Genomic DNA, 22746 nt, shown 5'->3' with positions numbered 1-22746 from the left:
AGGTCACATGTTAGTCTGATGGCAGGCAAATTTGAAAGCAGTACTGAAAAAAATTATGTAATCCTGCTGATCTAATCCAGTTCTCCGTGGTCCCAGGAAAAGAGCGTTTGCAGAAACCAGTGCTACCACTCACTCCCACTCCTTCAGCACACCAGAGAGCACAGCTTCACCAGCTGCAGCCTACTTAGCCCCAAGTTGCAAGTGCCCATTAAACAGGGTTTCTCAAACTGGGTTCCATGTTGGATACAATGAAGACATTGCATGCCGCGTCCGACCATCAGGAGTCTATGAGCAGCGAGAGACCCGTGTGGCAGCAGCGGTTACTCCTTGTCATAATGCACACCTTGAAATTTGTGCGATTTGTAGACCCAAGTTGGCCACTCACCGAGTGCTTTCGACTTATGCTCATGAGTGCTGTTTGCAATGCATGTGCGGGAAACATTTTATTTGTGGCTCATACAGTGAATCAGTCTTCTATACATGCTCTCTCTGCACATGCTGGTTTGCCATGGCACTACGCCAGTTCTGTAATCAAAAATGTGCATCTAGTGCAGGATATGCACTAGATGCACTTCATCCTGGCGGCAGGTTTTATGAGAATTTAGGATTAGTCTTGTGACCCATTCTGCAGCGCAACTGGCATTTCAGAAAGTTTTGTTATTTTAATTTTTTTAAAGAAATAAAACACGCATCCGTATGCCCAACACTTTCTTTCAATAAAGATGGCCAATAGTGTGCTGTGTAACACTGTATACAGTAATACCTCGTTAACTTGAACTCGCGTATCTCGAAAAATCGGGTAAGTTGAAATTTTAAGCGGTACCGAATGATTTCTCATAGGTGCAATGAATTTATTTCCCTTTATCTCGAAGTATTTCCGTGCCCACTTTCGGTTATCTCAAAACCTTAACTGAGAGTGAAACAAAAACTTCACCGCTGAACCGTTTCACAAGGTTCACGCGAGGCTGCCGTGCTTACGACAAAGCGGACACGGTTCCTGAATGTGAAGTCGGAACCTAGCGGCATAACTTTGTCGAGCAACCCTGTGTCACGTCATGTGACACTACAGACATGCACAGAGGCAGGCCCTGCAAAATAGCACTATGGTGGCTAATAGCACAGTTCGAACACTTCGTTTTGTTTACTGTAAGAGATGCGATTTCAGTATTGTTTTATTTACACAAGGAACGTCACGCATATTTTTTCGTCGGCTGTGCGGTGTGGTGAGGATAACGCCGCCAAAGCAAAGAAAGTCACTGATGCTGCAAAGAAAGGTAGTCCTAATCAAAGAAGCGAATTCGAGGCTTGAAGTTTCCGGACGTCAACGGCGCTGATTGTGTGGCTGCATTATGCGAGAGGAGCCTAGCCTTCCAGTCACAACAACATTGACAGAGAAGGCAGATTCTCAGGACTTAGCAGTGGGTTACACTGATCTCACCTGCAACATTGGCTGGTTTGATCATTTTCTTAAGTGAAACAACGTGGTGTCACACACGGTGATTGCGAGAGTGTCGACGCAGCTACTCAAAGGGTGATGACATCAGCCAAAACAAGAAACATGCTTCGCTTGATGCGAAATAAAGTTGAGTGCAGCAGCGGGGACAATCAGCACATGCGATAAGTTAAAGGGACACTAAACGCAAATAACAATTTATGTCAGAGTGAAAGCTCAATGTATGACAACGTCTAAACTGGCAATATTATCAACAGCAGTGCCCTACTTACCGAGAAATTAAGCTAAATGTATCACACGATGAGCGCCACGAGTGGGACATTTTCGAAGTGATCCTGATGACGTATTAGAGTCTGCCTACAATAAACCACTAGTGATCAAACTAGCAGCAATAAAAAAAAGAACCTTCCGTGCATCAAAAGACGTAATAAAATGCTGTTTGTTCATTTCCGTTTGATTCATGGAAAAAAGAACCTCTGTGGCGTTGCCATGGGGAATGACGCCCGTGGTTCAAAGGTTCCGTTTCCGCCGAACTGCGCTTCGCCCGTCACCCTGCTTCGCTCACGCGGTCGCGTATCAGTGGTAGTTTCGGGATCGTGTACTGGCGCGTGTGTTTTGCACGCTCGTGAAAGTCGCTCTGACAGAAAGTTCGACAAAATGCCGCATGCATGTGATGTTGCCGGATGCCTGAATGGTGCACAACGCCAGTGCTGCAGCAAGGGAACTGATGTGTCTTTTCACTGGGTGCTGCGAAATGAACCCTTACACTCAAAGTGGCTTAGTCGCTGAATTGGAGCCCAGCGTCGCGAGCCAATGTCTCGTTGTCAAGTTCTCCGTCCACATCCATTGCGGCGATTGCAGCAAGCTTCGATGGCTTCGATGGCCGTTGTTGCTGCTGTGGGTCCCGCTACTTTCGCTCTACTGCTACTAGTGTCGGCGGCCGCGCAAGTAAAGGCGGGCAACGTTGGACACGGCAGCAGTGACGTATGAAAGTCTGATTTCAGGGGGGTGATTCGAGTGCGCTAACGCAATGCGGACCACTAAAAGGTGATTTTATTTCAAAATAAGCACTTCCATGGCATAAAAGTAGCACCGGTCAGTAGTGATAACGCTTTTAAATAGAAGTGGACTTCTCAATGGAATTTGCGCAACTTTGTTTCTCTCGAAAACCTGCTTATCTCGAAAATTCTTCTGGTTTTTACTAGGGGTGTGCGAATATTGAAATTTTACCTTGAATCGAATTCGAATCGAGTAGCGCCGATTAGTGGCCAAAAATACCGAATATCGAATACAAAAAAATTTATTAAAAATTGAAAGAAAGAAATACGGTAATGTGCAGTTTCATCGTCATGAATGCTCCGGGCCAAAAATTCTTCGGGCGCCCGTTCACAGCAGCATTTTAACTGCGTGCCGCAACGATGAGAGTTGATGAACGAGTGGTGCGGTGCAGCAGCGGCGACTGCACAGCGCGAAAAAATTTTCACATATGGAGACAATCACAGAAGGTTTCACGGGCCAAAGTCGGGATGTTTTACAGCGTTTGCAGCATGCGAGACCGAAATACACAAGAAGTCCATGCTTTCATTTCGGAAGCGAAGTTGTGAAGGGCTTGACAGTTTTCTCGTCTTTTTTTTTTTTGGCGCGCGCCAATGACACAGTCCCCTTTAAAATAAACATGTGCTCTATTTTTGAACCAGGATATAGGTGCAAGTTTTAACAAAACGCTTACCCCCGAATGCAGAGATGTTACTTGGCTCGTGCCTTCAACTTGACTTGAGCAAGTCGGCCCGAAGCAAGCAGCGGACTTGAAAACCCCCAAGTCGGCCTTCGCGTTTCATAGACGCTCAAGCTGTCTTGCTTGGTCAAGTCAAGAACGAGCTTCAATGCAGAAACACGTTGCTCGCCTGGTACCGAGGTTAATAATGAAGTTGTTGGCGTAAGGCACGTGTTAAAGCAAGAAAAGTTCGTATATTTCAAAAGAACTATGAGATCAAAGTGCTACAAGCATATTTTTGTCATTTTACTGTTAACGAGCGGCACGTGGCTCCCGCCGCCGCAGCGATGTACAGTGTTGCTTGTGTAAAGCGTCCGTTGCCCACTGGTTTCAGTGGCCGCCCAAGCGCGGCGCGTTACTCCAAGCTTGCTTGTTTTGGCCTGCGCGCTAATAGAACTTCCCATAAAGATGCGAAACAAGGCATGGTTTGCGTTGTGTTCTTTCGTAGTTTTTTTTTTTTTTTTCTTATCGAACGCGGAGTGTATATGCGCTGCCCTGGCTCGCAAGTTTTAAGCGAGGTATCGCGAATTTTCAAGGTACTAGCCTTTCTATTCGCCTATGGACATGCTTGTAGCGAGCTGGGTCGCAGTTATATATGAATAAATAAAAAATGCAACAACTTCTGGGAACAAGGTGTACAAAGCCCTTGTTCAGGCCCATGTGGGTGCTGCCACCCAAGAAAAAAAAACTAAAGAATAGAACTGGAAATGCTAATTATTTGTCTACTTTCGTTGAAGAAGCGGGGGTCGGGAATGGGCCTCGGCGGAATTTTGCCGCGCTGCATGTTGGTGAGGGTAGGGGGGGGGGGGACGCACATGGTCAAGATATGTGATCTTCTGGAAGCTTTGTCGCGAACAACGAAAAAGACACAGGCCTGTCATGTGCATCCTGCGAGGTGAACGAAGAGCTCATCCACCTGTTTGTACGAGAGCACCTGTTTGTAATACAAAGCTACGAGGAAGTCCCAAGGAAAACTTCGCCTTGTCACCAAAAAATTTTTGCTGGTCCGTGGATTAAACCCGACCTAGGGGAAGCTCTTTTTTTCTGAGAAAAGCTTAAGGAATTTTTCGTATCGTTGTGCTGCAAACTGATGCCTGCCAAGTTTCTCAATCCCACACAGCTGCACCGAACTAGACAAAAACGACGTAAAATGTTGTGTACTATGAAAACATTTTTCGGCTCATGCTACGTCCCCCACGTCACTTTGCAAAGCGAAGTCGTCGAATCAAGGAGAAAGTGCCATTCGCTGAGATGTCGCAGCAAGGCACGTTGTCGTCCAAAGAGACACCTCAGCGCAAGGCGGCCCCGCGCTTCACCGAGGACGAAAAAAGTGTGCTGATCGATCTTGTGAGGCAGTTCGAGCACATTATCGAGTGTAAAAAACTGATGTTGCGTCAGTGGCGAAAAAATATGAAACGTGGAAAGAAATAGCCAAGCGCCACAATGCCAACCACGGGATTACGAGGCGCCACCACCTGCAGCTCAAGAAATGCTGGAATAACCTCAAACAGAAATGAAAAGAGGAAGCTGCAAGAGAAAAGTGAGAGCGCCACAAAACTGGTAAGAACAACATTTTTTTGCATGACTGGTTCAGTTGAGCTATTATTCTTGTGACCTTCCACATGTTTTGTATTCGGGAGATGAGTGATTGGTGAGCGTAAATACACCGGGGCTATTAATGCGCACGTGTGCGCAGTCAACACATCCTGTAACGCCAAGGAATTCGGCGACTTCATAAAAGTCCCGCATAACTTTAGGAAATCCCGCCGGCTGCGGGAAGCGCACCAGCATTGAGTGAAAGTGCTTTGCGATGAGCAGGGTCACTTTTCCGACTGCGCGGCACACTGTCGACTGTGGAATGCGGACGAGATCGCCGGTGACTGTCTGGAATGTGTCAGCGCCGTAAAACCTGAGCGTCATCAGTAGCCGCAACATGGGAGGCACAGGCTCTATAAACGTTGGCACAGGCTGTCCTCGGTTGTCCCCGCTTTCTTGGAGCGGCAACATAGCCAGAAGCTGCCGCACGGCGTTCTTGGTGAACCTGTAGCGAGCGTGGAATCGTTCCTCGTCGTACAACTCCATCAGATTTCCTTGGTCACGTAAGGCGGGTCGCGGAATCTTCGGCAGGCAATTTGCCTCAGGAAATATGCTACGTCCATAGCGTGGCAAGCAAACTCAAAAGCGGACAACCTCCGCGCGACGTCCATTCGAGAGGCGGCCATGTTGGAATAACGCATCAAGACTGTTTCAAGCTAGCCCCGCAGCAGACTTGAAACTCGTCCTGACTTCGACCGAGCTAAGTCGCCCGCAAGTCGTCCGCAAGTTCGAGAACGATTTATGGCGAGCGGCAAAGCTGTCTTGAGTCAAGTACGAGACAAGTAACATCTCTGCATTCGGGGGTTACTGTAAAGACGTTAGCGTTAGTATAGCCACCCCACCCTAACCAAGTTGCACCAGTGGCCTTCGTCGCGTTTTAGATATTCGTCATGTCAAATTATTCGAAACTTCAAATACTAGCTATTCGAAAGTCGAATCAAATGATTCGATTAGGTATCATTCGATTAGAATTCGAAAGTCCAATATTCGCACACCTCTAGTTTTGTTATGCGTTTTGTTACGCAGAGTGCACAGCCGAGAAAAAAAAATCTCCAGTCTATCTTGCGCATTATTGCAAATTCCCCATCACGAGCTATGGCCTGTGATGTTAAAGATCATGTACCAAAGTGTTGGCAGCGAATTTAAAGCGACAGTGTTGTTGCGCCCCCCCCCCTTTCCTGTTCTCCATATGCAGGGGTGCAACAGCCGAAATGGGATTTGGTGCAATTTTTGGAGCAGCAAAATGTTGCTTTTGGAGCACAAAAATCCAAATTTATAGCAAGTTACAAAAAAAAAAAAAAACTGATTTTTTTTAGCACGAAATCCTAAATTTGGAGCAGTATAACAAAGAAGGCTTACTTTTAGAAAAGAAAACAGAAATACATACAAACCATTCGACATCAGCTAATTCGTGCACAGTGCACGTGAACACTGCTATTTCAATAAAAGCAGTGTGTTGAGCCACCCCACAGTGCGAACAATGACTAAGTCCACATCAGCATTTGCAGGGTCTGTCAAATAATTCGAAAGGCACTGTAAATACTAATGTGGACCTGCGAATCTGGCAAACTCGAAATTCGGGAGTTTTGTAAAGCAGGAGCAAGTGGGGGTGGCGAAAAAATAAAACTGGCGTACGTTTTTGTCTATTTGTTTCTCAAGGCCGCAGAAACGCCATACATAGCAGCTCCAAATGATTGCCAATAATTTTTTAGACATCAGCGATCATACTAGGACTCGTAATTACACGGCGCATGCACGAATGAGTAATTAAGGAACAAAATGTGCCGTGTCCCTGAGAGCTAGTACTAATAGCCCCTACTAAATCTCAATACGCTTTTCCGCATGACACCAGTGCATTGCGGCAAAAGGGGCTTAAAAAGCGTTCTGCACGCAAAACAAGCATCAGGAAATTTGAGAACCACTGTCCTTTTTTATTGCGAGAGCAATTATATGGACACTCTCGACGGGTTTTTGCCGTCATGTCCCGTATGAAGTCCAAAATGATAACATCCCCCCCCACCCGCGCATAGTATGTTCCACCGCGGGTAAAAGTGCGCGAGTGCCGGTGACGAATGCGGCTGAAGCAGAGATCAAACGAGCCAGCCCATCTCCGTCGCTCGGAGGGCGCATGCGATAACACCACTTCGCTCGGGAGGCCTGCCGTCAAAGCAGAGAGGAAACATCTCGCTCGTCTTGAACGAGCATGAAAAGACGCGAGGGGGGCTGTCGCCCGAACAGCAAAATTGAACTGATTCTAAGGGCGCGGTCGCGATTGCTCTCGGCAGCCATCAGCATTTTGGCGCAGCGTGGCGCAATTTCAACAAATTTCACAGTTTTGGTTCAGCTTGGCGCAAAAATAAGGATTTGTATCAAATTGGCACAATTGGCGCAGCCGTTGCACCCCTGCATATGCCAAAAGCACATAGGTAGGAAGGGCGGAGGGTTTCCTAAAAATGAGTAAATTAGAGAACCCCTGACCAAGAACTTCTCCCACAGTGATAATATGTGTCAACCAGCTAGCCTGTTCGAGGTATTAGTTGTTAAAACAACATGTCAAATTTGCAGTCCATTATTTCTTAAAAATGGAATGATACAGTAGTTGTCAAACAGGTGCATATTTAATACTCATGGTGCACGCCCATGCCAGGGCACTCATAACCTATAAGTGGCAGCATTAGAAAGCTGCCACAGGACGCATTTTAAAAGCTTTTTGCACAGAAACAGGAACAAGCTGGCAAGAGACATGCATGTAAAACATTCAACATACGATGGACGAGGGTCCTTGAATGTTGTTGTCTTGGAATTGTGGTCCACAAAGTAGCGTACTCTGTTTGCTGTGTACTTGATTTCCCAACCTGGAGGGAGAGGCTCTTCCTTCCTACATAATGAGTGAATATTAAATGTCAGTCACTATGAAAAGCCTTCAACCAGAACCTAGAAAATATCTCTCACCCTTGAGTGCGTGGGTCTTCCCATTGGGTCGTTTTGTTCTTGTGGTTCACAAAGTACACACGATTGTTTGGGTCAATTCTTTTTTCTGTTAAAACAAAGAAACTGTTTATTGTACACATAACAAGGAGGGTGCGTTACAAAGATCTTTACGTCAAATTACGTCAAATTACGCTCTCTGTTAAAACAAAGAAACTGTTTATTGTACACATAACAAGGAGGGTGCGTTACAAAGATCTTTACATACCCCAACCTTCAGGCAGAGGACCCAGTGGATCGTCATCATCTACCTGGACTGGTGTCTAAAAAAGGAGAGAGAGGGAAAGAGGCAAGTGGACATAATGGTCAGAGCAGGGAACACTTAATCTTCAAACACTAAGCTTAAAGGGGTCATGAACCACTTTTCCAAGTAATGATCTAATGACCTCAGTATCGGAGTTTACTGCCTCCTGAATCGATTGCCGCAAAAATTTCTCGAATCCGTCAAGAATCAGCGGAGTTACGGGGGTTTGGCGCACGCTCCCAGCGCTTTCACTCTTTTCTCGTGCCGACGAGCGCACTGGAAGCTAGACAGGGAGGGATGGCACGGGGGAAAGAAGTTACGTCAGCGCGTGTCATGAAACGCGATCGCTCTCCCGCTGTGATTCACTTCCGCGAGTGCGGCTACCGTGAACTGAAGAGTGCGGCGCCTGCAAGTGGCGGCACCCCGCGGCAAGAAGCGCATCTGATCCGAACGCCGCTCTCAAATTACGTCGGCTATCGGCCAGTAAGCATGCCATGTCTCTTGCGAAGTAAACTGGCAGATCCGCGACGTCAATGTGCAGACGGCCCGCCCACCTGACGAGAGTGAGAACCGGCCTCTGTTTGAAAAGAGGGCGCCTGGGGAAACGGCAACTTCGCGCTCCGCTTGTGGCCTTTACGCGGCGCGCACGACTGTAATACTTGGCAGAGCAGCTCATAGCCGTGTCAGCTTTCCGCAGGATGTGTTTTTTCAACAAGCCCAAGGGGTGCTTCATGACCCCTTTAAAGAGATACTGAACAAAACTGTTGCGACTGAGATTTTCTGCCCAATTGAAAGCTTGGGCACTGAAAGTGGTAACACAACCTTGTTTTCAGGCAGAAGCTAGAGGAAAATAATGAATTTAATGCATTGTTCATAAACTGCCGCGTCTAGCAGCCGCACCATGAGCTAGAGGTAGTGACCTTTAAGGCTCCCGGAAACAAGCGTGCCAACCATGCCAGCTGTGGCCTGCATCTCTCAACCCGCTCTGCCCCCCACAATACTCCCAGGTGGGGGCACGATTGTCTCAAGAGTGAGCGTGCACTGCAGCACTTATGCCACAGCGTCGATGTCCTCACTATCCTAGCAGCCACTGTGAACAAAGCAAACTTTCTGCTCCTGTCACAATGTCATGCGCACAGATGTTAATTCCCTCACAGCACGGCTGAGGTGTCCACCGAGAAACGAGATGGTTCCTTCGCCTTTCCTTTCCTCCAAAATCACATTCTTATGCAATGCAAACGCATCCGATTATTCAAGTATAATGGACTACCACATCGCCTTTAATTTCACATAAATACCTCATTCCTATTATGACACTCATAATTACTCATGTGTTCATTATTACACGTCTCTAACACACTTCATAAAGTTGAAGACAACAAACCACAACAAACTAGGTCCCCCTTTATTCACCTTGACCCACCAAGCCGTCATGGCTTTTGGGAAGCGTGCTCGTCTTGGATCCAGAAGCCCTGGGTTTGATTCCCATCCACATCCAAATTTACCCAATTTCATTTTCAAATGAATATCTTTACTTTGTTCGCAGAGCTGCCCCGAGAAATTTGGCATCATACCGAGCATTCTTTGACCTGTTTTGGATTTTTATTGTTTGCTTCCATCAAGACAATTTTTCATTCACAGACAACACTGCAGACACCGGATTTTCTGTGACACAGGGCCCTTAACACTATTGCTTCAAGATATAAGAGGCATGCAAGAAAGATGGGTACTCACATGGTACAGGAAGCGCTGCTGGCACTGCTGCATGGCTTGAGCCTGTGTTGACTGCCAGTGCTGATAGTTACGCACACTCTCAGCTGTTGGCCTCTGCCATGTAGTCGTCCTTGTATTGTGATCTACGTAATACACTCGTCCCCTGTTGTCACGTCTCATCTCCCAACTGCATGATTAAAGAAAGTCCCAGAAGCAAATTCAGTTGTTAGACAGCTAAGAAACTAGTGCTCAATATACAATGCTGCTAGGAAATATTCACTCACTCCCTTACACCCCTCTTGTACTGCACAGCAAAAACTATGTATATAGTATTCGGTGCAGCATATTCCAAAACGAAATTGCAATATAAAATATTCTAATGGAAATTTATATTAGTACTAGCCATGATGTGTAAATCCATTAATAAAAGATATAGGACCTATATGGATTTTTAACTGTCCTAGTACATCGTTTTTAAAGGGGGAACCTTCTTCGGAGACATATTTCTTTGTTTTTGAGTACATTTTTATGAAACTTTCGCAGCTTATGTATTTTTATGTCCTGATTTCAAATATGCAATTATTTTTCTAGTACACTATGCTGTTTTCAAAATATCAAATATTTCATGTATATTGTTGGGAGCAAGATTTATTTATAAACTGTAAGAGTTATAAAGCAAATCAGCATATCACAATAAGCTGGAATGAATACTGTTTGCAATAAAACAAGAATGGATGTTCTAGACCCAATTGAACAAAAGTTATAGTACGTTGAACACACGGCAAGTCAGCGATTTCGAGCTCGGTCAAACTGGGATCAAGCTGGGAATGTTCAACATACCATAACTTTTGTTCAAATGGGCCTAGAACATCCATTCTTGTCTTATTGCAAACAGCATTTATTCCAGGTTATTGTGATAGGCTGATTTGCTTGGTAACTCTCACAGTTTAGAAATAAAGCCTGCTCCTAACAATACAAAAACTATTTAATAGTTTCAAAACTACATATTGTATTAGAACAATAATTGCATGTTTGAGATCAGCACGTAAAAATACATAAGCTGTGAAAGTTTCATAATGATACGCTCAAAAACAAGAAACATGTTTCAGAAGCAGGGTCTCCCCTTAAGGGCAACACTACGTTCTAAAAGACAAAACTGTTTATATACAGTAGAATCTCGATGATACGAATCCCGCGGGGTCACGAAAAATATTCGTATTAGCCGAAATTCGTATCACCGAAACACATGTAAAACTAGCTAAATTAACAGTCAGAGGCAAACTCATTTTTAGGAACACATAAAAAAACATTTATTTCTTGCAGAAAAAATCTCTAATGTCTTTCTGCTTCTTTTTTTTCGCGAAGTCACTCAGCAGACTTCTTTGAAATCCGTAAAACGCGTGCACGTGTCGTCGCTGATTTCATCAGCGGCCATAGCACGCCTCAGGACGTCGAGCGCGTGCAGCGTTTCAGCCGCCGGTGGTAGTCCTTCACCATCGCCCTCGTCTATGTTGTCGCCATCATCGCTGGAATCGGCAACCTCGCATGTGGCCTCCTCAACAATATCCTCCACCGTGCGCGCACCACAAGTGGCGAGGTTGTCATCCGCCGTGCAGAAGTCTTCAGCTGTACACCCAGCATCAAGCAGTTCCCAACCCTCAATTGGCTCTTCCTGCTCTGAGGGCACCTCTTCGGAACTCCTGAAGAAGCCGCATTTCGCAAAGCAGTTTGCTATGGTAGTCGGCGTTACTCGATCCCAAGCCATAGCGATAAAATGGATGGCGTCCAGGAGGCTTATCCGCAGGTCGCCTTCGTGTTTTCTGTCAATATTGGCAAGTAGGCGGCGCACAAGAAGGCCCTTGAAATGATGCTTGAGGTTTTTATTATTCCAGCGTCAAGCGGTTGCAGGTGCGTCGTCGTGTTCGCGGGCAAAAAGATCAGTTTGACGTTTTGAAGCGTTACTTGCCTCGGGTGGGCGGCGCACTGGTCAAGAATCAAAACAATCTTCCGATTCTTGCAGGCCATCCTTCTGTCAAGGAGCGACAGAAATTCTTCGAACAGGGCCGCCGTCATCCACGCCTTTTTGTTTGCGCGATAGACGCACGGCAAATGGCTCTCGCGCTTGAAACACCGAGGCTTTTGGGATTTGCCAATTACCGTCAGCTTAAGTTTCTCCGACCCGTCGGCGTTACAGCACAAAAGCACCGTTATTCGCTCTTTGCTTTTCTTGCCTCCTTGGCACGCTTCGCCTTTTAAGCAAAGGCTCTTCTCAGGCTGAAGGTTAAAAAACAGGCCAGCCTCGTCTGCGTTAAAAACATCACGAGGCTCATACCCAGAGATGAGTGACTGCAGCTTCGCGAGCCAGTCGCTAACAACGGTCTCGTCAGCCTTCTTCGCTTCCCCACAGACGCTTTTGTAAACGAGACCGCGTCTCGTCTTGAAACGGTGCAGCCACCCACCTGAGGCCTGAAATCCGTCGATGCGCAGAGCAAGTGCGATCTCGTCGGCTTTCTCACGCAACACTTTGCCATCGATGTTCACACCAGCTGCAGTAACCTCCTTAAACCAGGTCAGAAGAGCTTCTTCAAGCTTCACGTGTTGGGCTGTCTTCGCTTGCCTCGCGTTGACGTTGAATGAAAGCACAATCTTCATTATTGAGTCCCGCTGTCCAACAATTGTGCTTAATGTCGACGTTGCGAGGCCTAGCTCCTTAGCCAACTCCGTCCGTTTTCTTTTGGGATCCTCATCGACCTTTCGAAGAATGTCCAGTTTCTCCTTAAAGGAGAGGGCTTTCCGCTTGCGAGACATAGCTTGCTGCCACTCGGCAAAAAAGGCACAATCACAACAAAGCAAGAACGCGGGCTCGAGCACAGCAACGACAACCACTCCGTCCGACGGCACGCATAGAAGAAAGAAGCTCCCGCGGGCCGTGCCTCTACCGTCTCCGCCTGCCGGCCTGCCTCCGCACCAAGAAAAGAAAAAAAAAAACGTGGCCAGCGCCATCTGTAATCTTCAAGAGAAAGCAAAAGGCACACTCCGGCCTCCGATACGCGCAGATTTTGGAGGCTGTCGCGCGCTGCTCGCCGGCGGCGCTGGCAACGTGCCAAACCGGCGGCGCCGCACGCATTCCAGCGCCGTAAGTGCACGCTGCTATCTTCCGCGGCCGTCGGTGGGGCCAACGTTGCGTTGGGTGGGGCGGCGTTTATTCGTATCAAACGACGCGGGTCAAAAATCAGTTCGTAACAACCGTACTCAAGCACGTTGTAAATTAATGGGCCTTGGCCGGGACCACAGAAAAATTCGTATCATCCCGAAATTCGTATTAGCCGTGATCGTATCATCGAGATTCTACTGTATCTCAATAGCAGCAACAGGAATGACCACACTATAAACTAACTTGTATTGGTAATGTTGCCCAGCAGGCAGCAGACTGAGCAGACAGGGACTGTTTACCACTCGGAAATTTTTTTTGATTGTGGTGAAAATGAGAGCGTTTGTCACATTGGTGGCAATGAGTGCCTTTGTTCCATAAACAAAGAATTATATCTAATTTGGCTCTGAAACTGGTGAAAAAATTACCCCTAGCCCCGAATTACCCCGAAGAAGAATAAGAAGAGAGAGAGTCCTGGGCGAACAGCAGCATGGCTGACTTCACGGAGTTTTCGAACCATGCGTGTGAGTTTTCATTCGTAGAAATGTACCGCTATTCCCTGGTGTTGAATACCTATAAGCTTGCACATAGGTCCATGGTTAATCGCATATGGCTTTTTATTGCTGTCTACAGACAATACGTTGCCCTTCTTCTGGTTTACTACATTTGATATAGTGCACTTCTCTAACCACTTGGCTATAATTGCAAACAGGATGGTAACTCACAGTTATCCTAGCATGTTGGCTTTTTCAAAGCCAGCAGTACAATCCCCTTGGACAAAAGAAACTGCAAATGTGCAGCTGAACTAACCCAGGAGGCAAAGGCTGCGGTCGTTCCCATGTTGTGCTTCGTGTGTTGTGGTCCACATAGTACTTGCGATTAAACTGGTCGTACCTCACCTCCCACCTAAGAAGACAGAACAAAATGACTTGAAGGCACCAAAGCAAAAATACAACGTGCACTTTTTAGAAAATTTCTTCAGAATATGTGGCTGCATACATGAACCAGTGATGTGATCAGTCTACGCCACAAAACACCCGGTCATTTTCGATCAGCTTACAGCGCAAAAAAGACGAGGACACAGACCAAGGATGTGACGACACGAGCGGTCAGGACAATTTTCTCAGAACAGCTGCACACATCAACTTCATGTATGAACCAGTAATGCAACTGGTCTAATTCAGTTTGGAACAGCAACCAATCACACATTTTTGAACTCAAACATTTGAGTCTGGGTAGAGCATTAAAGCCATGTTCTCCAGTGAAATATGCACGTATGTGAGTTTATTGGAAAATCACAGAAGATGGAATTCACTTAATCCTCTTCATTTTTATGTTGCGAGCCCAAAGTTCCTTTAGTCGTGTTACATCAGGCCATGTAATAATAATATCTGGGGTTTAACGTCCCAAAACCACGATATGATTATGAGAGACGTCGTAGTGGAGGGCTCCGGAAATTTCGACCACCTGAGATTCTTTAACGTGCACCTAAATCTGAGTACACGAACCTCAAACATTTTCGCCTCCATCGAAAATGCTACATCAGACCATGTACAAATGTCCCAGTACATCTGGAAATAATTTTTCATTGCAGGGAAAGACAACTATGACAGAGAAGCACACAAAAACAGTGCTAGCTAAGACCAACTGAGATTGAATGTTCTCCATGCATGTTTCCTTGTTGTCCATGCCTTCCTTAGTTATTTGAAGATGAATCCCAATCTCAATCAAAGCCTTCATTTCCTTCCTCCCAATACATTTCACATTTTTATGTAGTTCAAGAAGGAGTTTCTCGCTGCCTTAGTTGCAGTGTGTGAGACAAGATGCAAGCTAAAGCAAAAGCATCTATTCTGAAAACGCTGCCTGAATTTTCAGGGCATTCTTTTTGCTATAGAAAAGAGCCCTTCCGATGGTGTCCATGCTTTCAGTAGAAGCCAGGTATATTACAAATGTGGGGGACAAAGGAAACCAGATGAAGGGAGATCTTGAAAAGGATGGAAACCATGTGTACAGGATGCTGCTGGAGTCCAGTGGTGTGCTTCTCATGAGCCCCCGCCATTGGGTTTACAGTTTTGTGCAGTTCATGATATGGAAGGGAAGTATGCAAACTTGTCTCCTATAAGTGAAAATTTTTGAGTTTATCTCGATGGGGAATTAGCCAGGAGTGGACGAATACGTAAAAAACCAGGACATTCATACTGGGGGGATGCATGACTGGGCTTCCACTTTATAATTACAAAAAAATATAAAATACTGTACCATCTGCAACAAAAAATACCAACCGCACTAGACATTCTTGCTGTGTATTTTTTTTACCACCACCAACACCCTCTTCCATTCCCAAAACTTCTTGCATGTTAGAATACTTTTTTCGACGTTCAGACTATGCCTACAAGGACTGGGAATGTTTTGGCTTTCATGTCAGTTGTTGGTCATCAGCCATGTTAACATTATCTCCTCAGAACTGAAACTAGCAAAGCCTGGTCAATGCAGTCGCCAAAATTGCATGCCGAGCCAAGCCACTAAATGTTTGTGGCTGCATTAAGTGCAATTACTGGTTACTATACCAGCGATTCCAATTGCAGCTATTGCAGCAATTGAGTTTGGTATTGTATCTTGGAGACTATTTGTGACAAATGCAAAAGCATAAAAGGAGATGAAATGATTGGTGGCTTATTAATGCATGCTCGCCGATGCGTGGAAGTCGATGGCATCAACACCGCTGCGCAACTGCTTCCGCCACATGGGATTTGTGCTGAATAGTGAGTCGGCTGCCTTGGACGAGGACAGCGTCATCAAGCAGGTGTCTAGAAGTGAGCAGCTCATCAACGACCTTCACACTGCAGGCGTCGAGATTCCCTTGACTCTTTGTTTTCCGAGTTTGCGGAAATGGACAGCGAGTTGGAGCTGTGCGGTGGCCTCACGGATTAAGAAATCATTCGCCAAGTGCTTGCGGAGTCTGAGAGCGACGACGGCAACGACTCACCAGCAACAGCACAGCTGATGCAAGCTGAGCTGATGCAAGCGGTCGCAACTCTTTCGTCGGCTTACAGCGACACGACAACTCTCGCCGAAATTCAGGCAGACCTGCTCGCATGGAAGCGAAGCATGGTTCAGAAGAGGGTCAATCCCTTTTGCTGCCCTCTATCACAATATTAAGCAATAAACTGAGCTTTTTGGGTGCACATTTGCTTGTTTGGACTGCCTGATTTTTCCTGACATTTCTGCGGTCCCCCGAGGGTCTGAAAAATCTGTCATCGACTGTATTAATTTCTAAAGTGTACACGATAGAAAAAGATGGCATATTTTGAAGCCAAAATATTCAGTCGCTGTTTATTCAAAAGCAAGTCTCACTGTACCTTAGATGTGTTTGAACACAAAAAACTACTCACAGCCATAATCCTAATCATTTATGCACAAGAAACAGCACACAGCCTGCCAGAAGCATCACTGTAGTGACAGCAACGTCGGTGCTTTTACTTTCATACTTCGATGTATCAAGTAAAATTAGTTTTGAATAAAAAACACATAAATGCATTCTGAGATGTGGAAAACGAAGTGGAGGAATTTTACTACACGTGGAGCAAAGGTTGATACTGTTTTTGTTTAGATACGAACTGTTTGCGCAAATGTGTGACTTGTGAATATGTGTTCACACAGTACTGCACTGACCCAGGGGGCAACTGCTCCTCGTCAGTAGAAGCCCCTGAAGCTGCAGCGGGTGGAGTGCCTGCAGGGCCCGTCCCTGCAGCTGCACCTGCAGCTGGAGTCGTGCGGCTTGCACGACCACAGGGTGAGGCAGGAACACCGGTCCTGCGCAGGCGACTCTGCTGACCTGAAGCTCCTTCGGAAGACGTTTCTGCAGCAGCCCACCAGCTTCCTGCTTCCCCGCCACTATTGTCCATGCGGATAACCATGGTAGAGGTCGAGGACCATGGTGAGGCCTGGCTACCAGTGCCTACACCTGCATGCAGATTATGAGAGCAAGATATACATAAAACAGTAGAGTCAAACGTGAAATACACGTGCCGAACTGCCACAAAGTGTATTGTACTGCACTTATTAAGGGGGCATGGTGGGTAAATGGGTTGCCTTGGTTTCAGCTTTATATCTCAGGAACTGGTTTATATTTTATTGTGAAATTTTGCATGTTCAACAAGGAAGATTTTGGCCTTCAAGTTGTGTAATTTTTACCCTGTAGGATTTTTTTGTCTTTGAGTACCATATTTTAGAAGGGGTGTAAAATCAAATGTACAATTTTCAGAAACAAACGGAATGACCGTGAAATTTTGCACACTAATTCCACATAGTAGTGGCATTAATCTCTAGCTAAAGAATTGGGTTCCTACATTTATCTTACAAGAAAAAAAAATATTCCCCTCACTTGACACATGCCGGAAGAGGGGTCGCCAATTATCCTTTTTTTTTCTTAATTACATCTCGCACAGTTTTTCACAGTTTTGGGTTCAGGGTATTTGGAAGGGATTTAAGTATAAGCTGAGAAAATTTCAGTGCAATCACTATGATTGTTTACCAGAAAAGGTACATCAAGTTAGGAAAAAAAAACACTCTACAAAAGCATCCCTAGTGGCAAGGTTTGCGATTAAAACTTATTAAAACGGCTGGAAATCAATATATTTAACCGATGAAGCCATATTTATTATAAAAAATGCATACAACCAGGAGAAATGATGGAAAACAACACGTCACCAAACCCTCATGTCCATCAGGAGGCACAGTTTTTCACGCCATCTTTTAATGGCTTCAAACGCTCCTAAGCGCTCGCCAATGCACGGTTTTGCATCTCAGAGTGTATTATTTTTTAGTAAGCAATAAGAAAAATCAGTTTTTTTTTGGTCAATTTATCCTACCATACCCCCTTAAAAGAAAAAAAGCTAAGATGCAAAGCAAGTGTGCTTTCACTTAATATTTCCAATACTACTGCAATAGCCCTGCAGTACTGAGAGAATAAGCGTCTGTTAAGGGGGGACGTGGCAATGAAAACTATCTTTGTTATTTACAGAGATAAAGTGATGAAATTTGGCATGCAGATGTGATATGTTGTGCTGATATCATAACTGAAATCGGTTTTGAGCTATCTATTGTAGTTCTTGAGTTACAACACTTGATAGACTCTTATTGTCATCCCAAAATTAATTAACGAATTAGACATAAGTTCGTCAAGGTTTTTGCATAAGGATATTCACAAGGGCCCATTCTGTGCCTTAAAGCTATTCGTTTATTTTTTAATATTTAAATAAGCACACACAAAAATTTCTGAAATTTCTTGTACATATTGTTTTACTAACAACTTTTACAAAAAGCCAATTATAAAAATCTGTATGACGTGCAGACAAATATGGACAGCTTTACGGCACTCACCAATGTCTCAGGATCTAAGCGTAGAAAACGGAATGGTTATATCTGTATTTATTGTGAAATGGCACAGGGATGACTACACAGCAACTGTTCAAAAAATGAAAGCTGAGAAAATGGAGCTCAAAGAAACTGGAGCTAAAAGCTAAGAAAATGGAACTCAGAAGGAAGCTGGTTTTATTTTTCATTGGAAAAATCCAGCTTTGTGGCTATCTTGAGCTCTACCTGTCCTCTTTATGATGATGCCAATACGGTAGCACTGTGTCAAGGGAAAACTGCCGATTTGCATTTTCTAAAGCCCAATTTTCTGATAGTTTTTGATGACAGCACACCAGTAAAACGCCTTTTTTTCAACTTATACTGTTTATTTGGTCTAATATTTTACTACGACGTAAAGTATGGTCTCAGGATTGCAGAAAAAAATTGAAAAATTTTGACCAAATTTACCATTCCCATTGCCACGTCCCCCCTTAACTAAACTGGTGTAGAGCACAATAAGAAGAGCCTACACCAACTCATCAAAAAGACTCCCCATGGTGGCTTAGCAGCCATGGCTCAGCAGTGCTAAGCGTAAGGGTGTTGATTCATGGACACAGTGGTGATTTTCATGGCTGTAAAAAGCTAAAAACACCTTTAGCATTTCACCCCAGATGGCATGCCTCACAATTTAAGTGCGGATAACGAGTTGAACAGAAAATGTTGCTGGGGCCAATGTTTCGATCAGAGGACTTGTCTTTGTTTAATAAATTAAATAATAAATTTTGAGGTTAAAAGTGAATGTGAAGCTAATAGTAATTTGGTCGAATAATTTCTAATTGAATAGTTCAAATAGCAAACATATTTTATTATAAAGAAAAATGAGCATTTTTGTCTTGACCCACCAACTTGCACAATATTTTTTAAGAATTTGAACAGGGCTTCTGAGAAAGTAACTTTTTCGGTTTAAAGCAAAGGGGACGCAAGTTTGAATAGTAGCAGGATTTGAACAGAACTAGGAGGTAAGTTATAACTGGTAAAAAAAATCACCGCATCTCCACTAATGTGAATCATGACGAGTGGCAAAGCACTGGGTATCGTACCGGTATGTCATCGTATGTCACCCACGCGTTGCCACTGCAAATGTAATTGAGTGACATAAAGTGTATATATATTAGTGATGCAGAACTATCGATAGCCGAGTCACTATCGAACTATCGATGGTAAACAATACTATCGATAGTGCTATCGATAGTAAAAAATTCGATGGTACCATCGATAGTATAAAATCACATCACAAATTCATTGCAGAATAAACTTGGTTCCCTCCACGCGTGGTACATAGTGGAGCCGGAGGAGCAGGCTGAAGTTGACATGCTTGTGTTCTTCATCTGAGTGCTTCACTGACACATGGTCATAAAGTCAAGCTATTCAGCTGTAGCGGGAAGGAAGGTGGTACATGCAGTGGAACTGTGCGGCTTTAAATTTATATTGCATTTTATGATTTCAAAATAAAAAAAGTATCATGAACGAAGTTTGCCAATTGCAAGATGCAACTGGCTGCTTTTGGATGTGAATTTAATTATTTATTGATGGACATAGCCCGTTTTTTCACTGCGGAAATAATTTATTTCTTTCGACAAGAATTGCCCATAAATTAAAAGAAGGTGATAGTAGGCTATCGCAAATATTTTGGCAATATGGCCGGCCCGCAACAGCATCATTATTCAAACCACTATCGATAGTATTGTCACGTGGTTGTCACGGTGAAGAATGGTGCAACACGACTAGGGAATCAGGAGCTGTTTATTTGGGCGATCTTGTGCCCAGAAAATCAAAACTCAAAATACAAGTGGTACAAGCTGCGCACTGATAGCGGCGAGAACAGTCGTCGGCCGTCGCGTAATCTGATCATCGGTGGAACGCTTCGTCTTTTATACAGCCATTGAATCTTCCAGCGTTATCGCTGGTGCTCTCGTAAGCTCTCGAATAAACTTGACTATCTCCGTTCGGCGCGTAATCTAAATAGAATGATCTCAAACAATCGTGAAGCTTCGCTAACATTACGGCTCGGTCTGCGTGAAGCGTTCCTAACAGTCTTTGTGGGTGAAACCCGAATACACCAAAACAAATCAATATGCACGCGTGGCAGTAATATCGCTAGTAATATTAACCATGGTACTACCGATTGCACTATCGATAGTTTGTCTACACTATTGATAGTTTCAATAAAACTATCGATACTATCGATAGTCAATTTACCGATAGTTCTGCATCACTAATATATATATACAAATGTATTTATTTGGTTCCACTTTAATGCTCTTCTATTTTAATCATCTTGTTATAATTCGTATATCATCTTGAGTTCTGGATTCTGTTATCCCTTCATTATTACTGCTTTGTGGTCTGTGAAATAGAGAGCCATTGGTCAAACTGTCAGGCACGACACCTTCCACATCCCGCTGTGCACATCCTTTAGAATTGTGATAGCCAGATTTGTTGATTTCGGGAACATAGTGCCTTTAATTATTATTCGATTTCATTTTCATTAAGATATTTCAGGAGTGTTTTGAGCGCTGCATATGACTTATCTGAGACTTCATAATCGTAATCGTAATTGCAATTTATAATTCGTATATCGTCTTGAGCTCTGGATTCCGTTTTTCGCTGTGCAGGTGTTCAGTTTTGGTTTCAGTTTTGTGTATCGTGACGGATGCCGACAAGGCTAGGCCCTAAGGAGCTTCGCCCCTAATAAGTTATGTTCTAAAATTTGCTACACTTGTCGCATCCAAGCCCGTACAACGCGCTTTTAAACTTATAACGAAAAAAAAAAAAATAATCGAGGTGCAGGCAATAGGTATACTTCACCTTAAAGGAGTCCTGCAACACTTTTTCAAGGAACCATTGAACGCCTTCACTAAAGGAGTTTATTGCCTCAAGAATCGACAGCCGCAAAAAGTTTTAGAATCCGTAAAGTACGAGCGGAGTTATTGAGGTTTGTCGCATGCTGTAATTGCTTTCTCTCTCCTCTCATCCCGACGAGCGCGCTGGAAGCTAAGCACCTTTGTCACAACAAAGGATGGCATGGAGGAAAGAAGTTACACCACAGGCACGTTACGACCTTGAGCACTTTTTCTTTTTTCTTTTCCTTCAGACTCGCAGCTTACTTTCAGTGTGATCCGGAGCGCGCGCGCGCTCCGGATCACACAATTTCTAGCTGACTGAGAATTAATTGTAAATTCCAAGCTGCGTGCTGCGCTATAATGTTTGGCTCGCATGTTCTCAGAAGCCTTGATTACTGATCGGCAGCATTTTCTGGCCATGCTGAAAAAGTGCTGCAGGGCCCCTTTGAAGTGTGGTTTCGTGGCAGTGCGGATTTCTCCTGGATAGGCGGTTTCACGGCATAGCAGCCTTATGCTGCAGTGAAACCACATTTTCAGGTGGGGTCACATGTGGTAAACAAAAAATAAAAATGCAATTCGTTCGTTTCCAATACCTCGAAATTTTGGAAAATTTAAATTTGTGTCAAAGCGAATTCGAACGCTGTAATACTCGTTCAAATATTCGAAGCGCTTGAATATTTGCCCATGCCTAAATATTACCTATGCAAAAGACTTCAGATGTAATTTTGCCTATTTTTTTCCATTTTTGTGCTACATCAACACTGGACCTTTTCAGAAGATCACATGCACCCTTAGCAATGGCTGGCCGCGGAACACTGATAGTAAATTTGCCGCGCCGGCACCCTCAGGCCTGCCGATTCCATGTAGTCTGCTACTGCTATCTTAATGGCCATTGTGAGCGAAACAATCATCATGAAGTGTTTCCTTGCTGTTTTAGGTTAGCAACTGCTGTGCAAGCTTCTTTGTTTTTCCCTACATGTGCAAATATTCGCTCATCAGACTTCGAGGCTTCAAAAATCATGCAAGACGATCCTTTTTTATGTCATGTTAATAAATAAGTGTCGTGGAGACTGGAATTATTCTCTTAAAGGGGCCCTGCAACACCTTTCTTAGTTATATTGGAATAGTCTCATTATTGACGTATGACTCTTCACGAGTCATATGCCGCAAAAACTTTTCGAATCCGTCAAGTCTAAGTGGTGTTACCAAATTATAGCGATCACGTTCCGCAGCTTTCTCCCTCAACTCAACGCTGCGAGCGCGCGGAAAGCTAGGCAGCGAGTCGAGGGAGGCAGTGCAGAGGAGCGAGGCTCCGCCCAAGAGCGCCGGCGCAGTTTTTTTCTTCATTTTTTTCTCTCTGACGTCTGGGCGCAACCACGTGGTCTGTGCCGCCACTTCCGGTCGGCTTGCGTCGTTCTCGTCGAGCGGAGCCGATATCGCGCGTGCTTGAAAACTGCGCGTCGGTTTGGTAATGTTGGGTGTGCACCTCGAACGCCGTAGTGTTTTCATCGCTCTGCCAACCATGGAAGCAAACCTGCGCGCTCGTTTGGAACGAATGACAGCTGAGAT

At 44.7% G+C, this 22746-nt stretch overlaps 1 protein-coding gene across 3 annotated transcripts in view; it reads right to left on the bottom strand.

The window, feature by feature from the left end:
• LOC119376571 (E3 ubiquitin-protein ligase wwp-1) overlaps nt 1–22746 on the bottom strand; it is a 71427-nt gene that overhangs the window by 16343 nt on the left and 32338 nt on the right. For all 3 annotated transcript variants that reach the window (XM_037646366.2, XM_037646362.2, XM_037646390.2), the window contains exons 8-13: nt 16592–16883; nt 13730–13825; nt 9790–9955; nt 8020–8074; nt 7776–7860; nt 7591–7701 (exon numbers count right to left, since the gene is read on the bottom strand). In XM_037646366.2, the coding sequence (XP_037502294.1) occupies nt 7591–7701; nt 7776–7860; nt 8020–8074; nt 9790–9955; nt 13730–13825; nt 16592–16883 (805 nt within the window). The remainder of the gene's footprint in view (nt 1–7590; nt 7702–7775; nt 7861–8019; nt 8075–9789; nt 9956–13729; nt 13826–16591; nt 16884–22746) is intronic.

The sequence above is a fragment of the Rhipicephalus sanguineus genome, chromosome 1 (genome assembly GCF_013339695.2).
Source record: "Rhipicephalus sanguineus isolate Rsan-2018 chromosome 1, BIME_Rsan_1.4, whole genome shotgun sequence".
Taxonomy (NCBI): domain Eukaryota; kingdom Metazoa; phylum Arthropoda; class Arachnida; order Ixodida; family Ixodidae; genus Rhipicephalus; species Rhipicephalus sanguineus.
This window is presented reverse-complemented; position numbering and strand designations above follow the sequence as displayed.